The sequence below is a fragment of the Crinia signifera genome, chromosome 12, assembly GCF_055691185.1.
Source record: "Crinia signifera chromosome 12, ASM5569118v1, whole genome shotgun sequence".
Taxonomy (NCBI): Eukaryota; Metazoa; Chordata; class Amphibia; order Anura; family Myobatrachidae; genus Crinia; species Crinia signifera.
The window spans coordinates 7,023,942-7,034,454 of record NC_139228.1 but is presented as its reverse complement, the minus strand read 5'-3'; the positions used below and the strand labels follow the sequence as shown (position 1 = coordinate 7,034,454).

Genomic DNA, 10,513 nt, shown 5'->3' with positions numbered 1-10,513 from the left:
TGAGCTGGCAAGGGGGGGGGGGGCGGTTAGCTGAGCTGGCAAGGGGGGGGGGGGCGGTTAGCTGAGCTGGCAAGGGGGGGGGGGCGGTTAGCTGAGCTGGCAAGGGGGGGGGGGGCGGTTAGCTGAGCTGGCAAGGGGGGGGGGGCGGTTAGCTGAGCTGGCAAGGGGGGGGGGCGGTTAGCTGAGCTGGCAAGGGGGGGGGCGGTTAGCTGAGCTGGCAAGGGGGGGGGGGCGGTTAGCTGAGCTGGCAAGGGGGGGGGCGGTTAGCTGAGCTGGCAAGGGGGGGGCGCGGTTAGCTGAGCTGGCAAGGGGGGGGCGCGGTTAGCTGAGCTGGCAAGGGGGGGGGGCGGTTAGCTGAGCTGGGGGGGGCGGGGCGGTTAGATGAGCTGATGTATCCAGAGCTAACACTCTGCTTTTTCCTAGTACCACGCTGGCTCCATTCAGAACGTGCGAGAGGCCACCGAGAGCTTTGCCACCAATCCTATGTTTTATCGGCCAGTCGCCATCGCCTTGGACACCAAAGGGCCAGAGATCCGCACTGGGGTCATCAAGACGGTGAGACTGACAGCATGCCCTCCCCTGTAGGACGGGGACCAGCCCTAGTCCCGGCTTTAGCCCCCCCCCCCCCCCCAATCACCCTGCTCTAATACTATGTCCCTGTCCTGTCTGTCCTCTATGTTGTTGTTCTCAGGGGGAGAACGCTGAGGTGGAGCTGGTGAAGGGTTCCGTCATTAAGGTGGTGACCGATGAATCGCTCTGGAACAAGTGTGATGAGCAGAACCTATGGGTGGACTACAAGAACATCTGTAAAGTGGTGAAGGTCGGGGGCCGGATATATGTGGACGACGGGCTTATCTCTCTGCTGGTCAGAGAGGTTGGTGAGTGGGTGCAGATGGGAAATTCTTCCACGGCCCCATTGGGCGAGAGGTGCAGGTGGTGTGATATTATCCAGCCTTGTTGGGGGGGGGGGGGGGGGGGGGGCTGGTGGTGTGATTCGCAGGGGATTAGGATGCAGTCAGTGTGTTCTCAAGCCCTGTGACTGGCACCACCGGGTGAGCTGTCTCCTTTCTTCCTCTCCCGGTAGGTCCTGATTACTGCCTGGCGGAGGTGGAGAATGGCGGCAGCCTGTGCAGCAGAAAGGGAGTGAATCTGCCTGGAGCAGAAGTGGATCTCCCTGCATTGTCAGAAAGGGATCGCTTGGATCTGAAGTTTGGGATTGAGCAAGGAGTGGATATGGTGTTTGCCTCTTTCATCCGCAAAGCTGAAGACGTTGAGGCCATCCGCCGGGAGCTGGGAGAGAAAGGGCGCAATATCCGGATCATCAGCAAGATAGAGAACCATGAAGGGGTGAAAAGGTGACTCCAGCGTTAGTGTTACTTTCTCCTGTCTCATACATGGGGGGGGCTGTGGCTGAGCTCCCTGCTGTATCCTACATGGGGGGGGGGGCCTGCGGCTGAGCTCCCTGCTGTATCCTACATTGGGGGGAGGGGCTGCGGCTGAGCTCCCTGCTGTATCCTACATGGGGGGGGTGGCTGCGGCTGAGCTCCCTGCTGTATCCTACATTGGGGGGAGGGGCTGCGGCTGAGCTCCCTGCTGTATCCTACATTGGGGGGAGGGGCTGCGGCTGAGCTCCCTGCTGTATCCTACATTGGGGGGAGGGGCTGCGGCTGAGCTCCCTGCTGTATCCTACATGGGGTGGGCTGCAACTGAGCTCCCTGCTGTATCCTACATGGGGGGGGGGCATCCCGTATGCTGTCCCTGCTGCGGAGCTTGCTGCCCTCCCTGCCGCTGAGCTCACTGCCGCCCCGTGTCTTGTGTCTGAGCTTAATTTTCTGTCCTCTCACTGAAGGTTTGATGAGATTTTGGAGGCCAGTGATGGTGTAATGGTGGCCCGTGGAGACCTTGGTATTGAGATCCCAGCAGAAAAGGTGTTTCTTGCACAGAAGATGATGATTGGCCGTTGCAATCGAGCAGGGAAACCGGTCATCTGCGCTACACGGTGCGGACCGCTGTATGTGTGGTACACGGTGCTTCTCCCATAGTCTGTGTTCTGATCCCTACCCTCCGACCTTGCAGATGCTGGAGAGCATGATCAAGAAACCACGTCCCACCCGAGCAGAGAGCAGCGACGTGGCCAACGCAGTCCTGGATGGAGCAGACTGCATCATGTTATCTGGGGAGACCGCTAAGGGCCTGTATCCTGTGGAGTCTGTACAGATGCAACACGCGGTGAGATGTGTCCACCACCCACTCTACCCCTGGCTGTGCCCATGCGACAGCATACGGTCATATTGTCGGCAGTCATTAGGTCGACATAGGTTTTTTCAGCTGACAGGTGGTATTTCTCCTTCGGGAGACATCAGGGGTCACAGCTTTACAGTGGGTAGTGAAAGTGGGAGAGAGCACCAGCACCCTAGAGGTTAAACTTGAACTACCTCCCAGGCAGCCGGGCTCCTCCCCTCCTCTACCCCGCCTCCAAGAAGCCTATATGGTACAGATAACAACACTATCTCTGCTTGTCAGAGGTATGCGTAATGCCTATATAGCAATGACATAGGCATTGATAGTGTTACCCAGCAAGCTTGTAATATACAATGCAGTGATATAGACAGGCAGCCTATATATAGTGTTAATCCACAGTACACATACAATGTTGCAATGATAGCTGCACTGAGCTCCCTGACCAGAGCTTGAACTCTGTCTGTAACCTGACTCCTGGGGGAGAGGTACAGGGGAGCCCAGGTGGCCTGGCAGTGAAGGAGTGGAACCCCAGACTGGCTGATAATCTCTCTGTGTCCCTCCACATAGCTGCAGGCAGTATTACATATCGGCAATACAAGAGGGCAATATAGTACAGCGTAACACAAATTAAACTGACAGGCAGCTGAAGTGTTAACAAACAATGCAGGTAAGCATACAAGGGCAATGAGCAAGTAGCGCGCCAAGCTCCCCCGTGTCCCTCCTCACATGTCGCAGGCAGGAAGGGATATCAGTGGCAGGAACTCTCTGTGCTGAGCACAGTTCCCTGCCTACTGTCCCCGGGTGGAGAGGCTGATGTGGGGGGAGCCTTCTCCCCCTGCTGACAAATGGCCCCCAGGGAGGTGTCCACATGCGGCGCTGGTAAAAATGGCGGGGTTCCGGCGCGCATCGGGCGGCCCCGCATACCTGGCGCCGCTGCCCACCATCCATTTCCCTGGTGGTCCAGCGGGAGCGGGTGGCGGACCAGCCGTCCGCTTGTCAGCACAGTTGGCGGTCCCCCCCCCAGCCGAACTGCTGCAGCCGCAATGCCCCCGCAAGCGCGATCACGTGCGCTCCCAGCGGGAGGTGTCCACATGCCGGTAAAAAAACTGACTTCCTTGGCCTGGAGGCGGGGTAAAGGAGGGGAGGAGCCTGGCTGCCTGGGAGGCAGTTCAAGTTTAACCTCTAGGGTGCTGGTGCTCTGCCCCACTGTAACGCTGTGGCCCCTGATGTCCTCGAAGAAAGAGATTTACCAGGGCATGATGGGAGTGTATATAATCGTGTGCTGAGCGCAGCGAGGCCCCGTGCCCGGAGCATAGCTAAGTGAGCGATGTGAGGGGCTGCGGTTGACTTCCAACTGTGTCGACATTCGGGTGAAAAAACCCCTGTCGATCTTCCCACCTGTCGACCTAACTATGGTCGATAAAACGATCCACACCCCCATGCGACACGCGCTGAGATCTGTCCACCACCCGCTGTAGCCCTGGTTGTGCCCATGCGACACGCGGTGAGATCTGTCCACCACCCGCTGTAGCCCTGGTTGTGCCCATGCGACACGCGGTGAGATCTGTCTACCACCCGCTGTAGCCCTGGTTGTGCCCATGCGACATGCGGTGAGATCTGTCCACCACTCCTATGCGACGCTACATTATAATTCCACATTGATATATTTCTATTGAGCGCTCTCGCCCGTTGGTGTGTGTGAGACCGATTACCTGGCACATCACCACCCCATAACCTCCACTAGACTTCTGTGCAGCTGAGTGCTATTGTGTCACACCATGTAATAGGGATGTGTGCAAGGCAGGCTTTTGCCATAACCAGTGTTGTTTCTGCCTAGATTGCTCGCGAGGCTGAAGCCGCCATCTATAACCAGCAGCTGTTTGAGGAGTTGCGCAGAGTGACCCCTCTGACTCAGGACCCTACAGAGGTGACGGCCATTGGTGCAGTGGAGGCGTCCTTCAAATGCTGCGCTGGAGCCATCATTGTCCTCACTACTTCTGGCAGGTGAGGTGTCTCCTCGCTCCATCTGCGGGATGAGGTACTGCTGCTCTGGCCGTAGGATGGGTGCGCTCTATCTGCGGGACGTGGCGCTGCTGCTCTGGCCATAGGATTGGTGCGCTCCATCTGCCGGATGCGGTACTGCTGCTCTGGCCGTAGGATGGGTGCGCTCCATCTGCCGGATGCGGTACTGCTGCTCTGGCCTTCGGATGGGTGCGTGGCATGGGTGCTCTTGGCCGTAGGATTGGTGCGCTCCATCTGCCGGATGCGGTACTGCTGCTCTGGCTGTAGGATGGGTGCGCTCCATCTGCGGGATGCGGTACTGCTGCTCTGGCTGTAGGATGGGTGCGCTCCATCTGTGGGATGCGGTACTGCTGCTCTGGCTGTAGGATGGGTGCGCTCCATCTGCGGGATGCGGGTACTGCTGCTCTGGCTGTAGGATGGGTGCGCTCCATCTGTGGGATGCGGTACTGCTGCTCTGGCTGTAGGATTGGTGTGCTCCATCTGCCGGATGCGGTACTGCTGCTCTGGCTGTAGGATGGGTGCGCTCCATCTGTGGGATGCGGTACTGCTGCTCTGGCTGTAGGATGGGTGCGCTCCATCTGCCGGATGCGGTACTGCTGCTCTGGCCGTAGGATGGGTGCGCTCCATCTGCCGGATGCGGTACTGCTGCTCTGGCCGTAGGATGGGTGCGTGGCATGGGTGCTCTTGGCCGTAGGATTGGTGCGCTCCATCAGCGGGCCGCGGCACTCCTGCTCTGGCTGTAGGATAGGTGCGCTCCATTTGCGGGACGCGGCACTGCTGCTCTGGCCGTAGGATTGGTGCGCTCCATCAGCGGGACGCGGCACTGCTGCTCTGGCCGTAGCATGGGTGCGCTCCTTGAGCGGGACGGCTGCTCTGGCCGTAGGATTGGTGCGCTCCATCAGCGGGCCCGCGGCACTGCTGCTCTGGCCGTAGGATTGGTGCTCTCCATCAGCGGGCCGTGGCACTGCTGCTCTGGCCGTAGCATGGGTGCGCTCCATCAGCGGGATGCGGTACTGCTGCTCTGGCCTTGGATTGGTGCGCTCCATCAGAGGGCCGCGGCACTGCTGCGCTCCTATGCTTTTTATTTATTGTTAGATCCTTGCAGACACCTAAATGTTCATTCCTTTCCCTTCCAGGTCGGCTCAGCTTCTCTCTCGTTACCGCCCTCGCGCACCCATCATTGCTGTAACGCGGAATGAGCAAGTAGCGCGCCAAGCTCACCTGAACCGTGGCGTGTTTCCAGTTTTATACCAGGAGCCCCAGCAGGATGCCTGGGCTGATGATGTGGACAGAAGAGTGCAGTTTGGCACTGAAATTGGTAAGACTGTGTCAACCTCAATCAAGATGACTGTACTTTATTATGGGGGAATAAATATGCAAGATGGGGTGAGGCTGTGCCAGGAGCTGGATCTTCTCACTCCTCCTACCAGGTGCGTCTGTAAGGGAGGAGCTGTATCGTCTCAGTCCTACCAGGTGGGTCTGTAGGGGAGGAGCTGTATCATCTCAGTCCTCCTACCAGGTGTGTCTGTAGGGGAGGAGCTGGATCTTCTCACTCCTCCTACCAGGTGTGTCTGTAAGGGAGGAGCTGGATCTTCTCACTCCTCCTACCAGGTGCGTCTGTAAGGGAGGAGCTGTATCGTCTCAGTCCTACCAGGTGGGTCTGTAGGGGAGGAGCTGTATCGTCTCAGTCCTCCTATTAGGTGTGTCTGTAGGGGAGGAGCTGTATCGTCTCAGTCCTCCTACCAGGTGCGTCTGAAGGGGAGGTGCTGGATCTTCTCACTCCTCCTACCAGGTGTGTCTGTAGGGGAGGAGCTGGATCTTGTCACTCCTCCTACCAGCTGTATGAGAGTCTGTGGAGGGAAGGAGCTGGATATTGTCACTCCTCCTAGCAGGTGTTTGTAGGGGAGGAGCTGGATCTTGTTACTGCTCCTACCAGGTGTGTCTGTAGGGGAGGAGCTGGATCTTGTCACTCCTCCTACCAGCTGTATGAGAGTCTGTGGAGGGAAGGAGCTGGATCTTGTTACTCCTCCTACCAGGTGTGTCTGTAGTGGATGAGCTGGATCTTGTCACTCCTCCTAGCAGGTGTATGAGCGTAGACTGAGTAGAAATGGTCTTGTTTGCTGTTGTGTGTGAGTATATCTGACCCCATAATCTGCTCGCTGTCTTGCAGGGAAAGTCAGAGGATTTCTGCATAAGGATGACATTGTCATTATCCTGACTGGATGGAGACCGGGGTCAGGTTATACCAATATCATGCAGGTGGTAAAGGTCTCCTAGAGAAATGTAACCTGTCTGACAGCTGGCATTCCACGTATACAATAATCATTCCGCCTGCATTATATCCCATGGGGAACCCTGCAATAAACCTTCATACAGCATTCCTGTGTGTGTTTGTGTGTGTCGCTGCCCCCCTTCTCCTCATTGGCTTAGCAGCGACTGGATGATTTATAGTGGGTGTAGTGAGCGGATTTCCCAGATTAATGGCCAATAACTTGCTTTATGAGCACTGCACCATATGTCCAGCAGAGGGAGCTGCCTGTAATGCACTCCGAGTGTGCCCATGCGCCATTGTGTAGGTGCTGACAGATCGGGGCGTTGGTTACCCACAGAGCGCCATCAACCTTACTTGGGACAGGGTGACCTTGTGTAATCTCTGCGGCTAAAGCCAGCTGTGAATGTGGCAGCAGGGATTATGGGTAATCCGCCACAGCAGCAGCTGTCTGCATCAGCCTCTCCATATGACAGTGTGTGCTCTGCTAATATACCCTCATCCATGTGTGCCCTGCACTTCTTGTAATTCCCAGGTGCCTCTCTGCTTACGTGACGCCTGATTGGTCCTCTCTCTACACAATGCCAGCGAGGAAATCAGCACTGACGTTCCCAGTAGACAATAATGAAGCCCTGAGTCAGGGAAATCACTATTGAAAACTAGACAATTAGGGCCGGATGTATCAAGCTTCAAAAAGCCATCAAGTGGCCAGTGATCAACAGCCAGCCAATATGCCCCTAACTGTCATGTTACAGAGCTGGTTGTTTATCACCTTTTTGTAGCCTGATACATCTGGCATATAATTGAATATATATACCCGGGAGGCTTGGCCGCGGCTGGTCTGCTACACGCGTGTGTGTGTGTCAGTATTACCCGAGGCGTGACACCAGCGCAGCTATACCAGTAAGCGCGGTTCTGAGTGTCGCGCTGGTGCTTGTTCGTTGCTGTATTGGCAGGTAACACGTGGCACTGGGGGGCTTAGTGTAACATGGAACCTGACACACCCCGACCTGGTGATGAGCCAGTGTCCTCCATGCGAGCCGGGGGGTGATTTTTACACGTCCAGGCAGCAAGCGCCAGGAATGTGCATTATTTCTATGACTTGGTGGGAGATGTACTATCAGTGAGGAGTGGAGAAGTTGCCCATCACAACTAATCATAATTGAATTAAAATTTATGATTTGCATACAATAAACTCAAATTCAATTATGATTGGTTACCATGGGCAACTTCACCACTGGCGCACTACACTCTTCACTGCTTAGTACATATCTCTTAGAAAGATGTACAGTGTAAAAGCTACAGAATAACCTGGTACCAGCTTGACAAGTGGTGGGCTGAGGTCACTGGAGAAGAGGGAGGTGGGGGGGAGATATATTGTTGTCCCCGATGCATATAATGTATTGGTAGGTGGGACCACTTGGCCCATGTAGTCGGCACCTTTCCAGCCCTGCTTCAAACCTTTGTGTCTTCTGCAATAAGGCATTCTTTCCCTTCAATACCACCTGTAGTGCCACCAGTAAATATGCTGAAAAGCACTGATCTCAGTACAGATCCCTGGGCTACTTGGTAACCTTTCTCTGCATACACTGTACTCTACTCCATGTCCTATCCTGCAACCAAGATCTCGTCCATTCCAGTATATGAGAATTCAGTCCCAGGCTTTCCAGTTTAGCAGTCAGCAATGTGGGACCATGACATCTAGCCCTTGCAGTAGTGGTCGGAATACAGAAGGGTCGGTAGTTTTTTATCCATTTTTATTTACACAATGATTCTAACAAACATTTCTATGTACAGTACAAAATAACAAAAATAAGAACAAAGCTTCCATCAGTGGAACGCACCATCTCCTGCCCAGATATGAGATGCCTCTTCCTCCCCTTCCATCCTGATACCTCCTCACCTCCCTCCCAGGGATAAAATGTCTCCTCAGCTTCCATGTGTAGAACGCACCATCTCCTGCCCAGAAATAAGATGCCTCTTCCTCCCCTTCCGTCCTGATACCACCTCCCCTCCCTCCCAGGGATCAAATGTCTCCTCCGCTTCCATCAGTAGAACGCACCATCTCCTACCCAGATATAAGATGCCTCTTCCTCCCCTTCTGTCCTGATACCTCCTCACCCCCCTCCCAGGGATAAAATGTCTCCTCAGCTTCCATCTGTAGAACGCATCCTCTCCTGCCCAGATATAAGATGCCTCTTCCTCCCCTTCTGTCCTGATACCACCTCCCCTCCCTCCCAGGGATAAAATGTCTCCTCCGCTTCCATCTGTGGAACGCACCATCTCCTGCCCAGATATGAGATGCCTCTTCCTCCCCTTCCGTCCTGATACCTCCTCACCTTCCTCCCAGGGATAAAATGTCTCCTCAGCTTCCATCAGTAGAACGCACCATCTCCTGCCCAGATATAAGATGCCTCTTCCTCCCCTTCCATCCTGATACCTCCTCACCTCCCTCCCAGGGATAAAATGTCTCCTCAGCTTCCATCAGTAGAACGCACCATCTCCTGCCCAGATATAAGATGCCTCTTCCTCCCCTTCCATCCTGATACCTCCTCACCTCCCTCCCAGGGATAAAATGTCTCCTCAGCTTCCATCAGTAGAACGCACCATCTCCTGCCCAGATATAAGATGCCTCTTCCTCCCCTTCCATCCTGATACCTCCTCACCTCCCTCCCAGGGATAAAATGTCTCCTCAGCTTCCATCAGTAGAACGCACCATCTCCTGCCCAGATATAAGATGCCTCTTCCTCCCCTTCCATCCTGATACCTCCTCACCTCCCTCCCAGGGATAAAATGTCTCCTCAGCTTCCATGTGTAGAACGCACCATCTCCTGCCCAGAAATAAGATGCCTCTTCCTCCCCTTCCGTCCTGATACCTCCTCACCTTCCTCCCAGGGATAAAATGTCTCCTCAGCTTCCATCAGTAGAACGCACCATCTCCTGCCCAGAAATAAGATGCCTCTTCCTCCCAGGGATAAAATGTCTCCTCCGCTTCCATCTGTATAATGCACCATCTCCTGCCCAGATATAAGATGCCTCTTCCTCCCCTTCCATCCTGATACCTCCTCACCTCCCTCCCAGGGATAAAATGTCTCCTCCGCTTCCATCAGTAGAACGCACCATCTCCTGCCCAGATATAAGATGCCTCTTCCTCCCCTTCCATTCTGATACCACCTCCCCTCCCTCCCAGGGATAAAATGTCTCCTCCGCTTCCATCTGTAGAACGCACCATCTCCTGCCCAGATATAAGATGCCTCTTCCTCCCCTTCCATTCTGATACCTCCTCCCCTCCCTCCCAGGGATAAAATGTCTCCTCCGCTTCCATCAGTAGAACGCACCATCTCCTGCCCAGATATAAGATGCCTCTTCCTCCCCTTCCATTCTGATACCTCCTCCCCTCCCTCCCAGGGATAAAATGTCTCCTCAGCTTCCATCTGTAGAACGCACCATCTCCTGCCCAGATATAATATGCCTCTTCCATCCTGATACCTCCTCAGCTTCCATCTGTAGAACGCACCATCTCCTGCCCATAAATAAGATGCCTCTTCCTCCCCTTCCGTCCTGATACCTCCTCAGCTTCCATCTGTAGAACGCACCATCTCCTGCCCAGATATAAGATGCCTATTCTCACCTTCCATCCTGATACCTCCTCACCTCCCTCCCAGGGATAAAATGTCTCCTCCGCTTCCATCAGTAGAACGCATCCTCTCCTGCCCAGATATAAGAGGCCTCTTTCTCCCCTTCCATCCTGATACCTCCTCACCCCCCTCCCAGGGATATAATCTCTTGGATGGGGCATGTGTGGTTGGGCTAATACATGCAATCGTTACCTGCTTTAGTTGCTAGCTGGTCACCCCGCAGGATCCCGTTATTCTTGCCCATAAAGTGCTTGTGATTGACAATTTGTATTCTATGATTCATGCACAGTGTAAGTCATTAGTGAGGTGGGATTGAGAGGAATAATTAATGTTCTCTCAATGA

The 10,513-nt window shown here is 54.8% G+C and overlaps 1 protein-coding gene across 1 annotated transcript; it reads left to right on the top strand.

The window, feature by feature from the left end:
- The first annotated feature begins 399 nt into the window (after nucleotides 1–399).
- PKLR (pyruvate kinase L/R) lies at nucleotides 400–6,641 on the top strand. The gene is made up of 8 exons (XM_083166067.1): nucleotides 400–555; nucleotides 692–878; nucleotides 1,085–1,355; nucleotides 1,850–1,998; nucleotides 2,075–2,229; nucleotides 4,079–4,245; nucleotides 5,400–5,581; nucleotides 6,434–6,641. Exons 1-8 carry the CDS (start codon nucleotides 484–486, stop codon nucleotides 6,538–6,540), a joined length of 1,290 nt encoding a protein of 429 aa, XP_083022193.1. The 5' UTR covers nucleotides 400–483; the 3' UTR covers nucleotides 6,541–6,641.
- Nucleotides 6,642–10,513: the final 3,872 nt, after the last annotated feature.

Excerpts from the sequence above, each read along its gene's own strand:
- PKLR (XM_083166067.1), top strand. The coding sequence starts at position 484 with ATGTTTTATCGGCCAGTCGCCATCGCCTTGGACACCAAAGGGCCAGAG. Across the intron at positions 4,246-5,399 it reads GTCCTCACTACTTCTGGCAG|GTCGGCTCAGCTTCTCTCTC; the intron begins GTGAGGTGTCTC and ends TTTCCCTTCCAG. Across the intron at positions 5,582-6,433 it reads GCAGTTTGGCACTGAAATTG|GGAAAGTCAGAGGATTTCTG; the intron begins GTAAGACTGTGT and ends GCTGTCTTGCAG.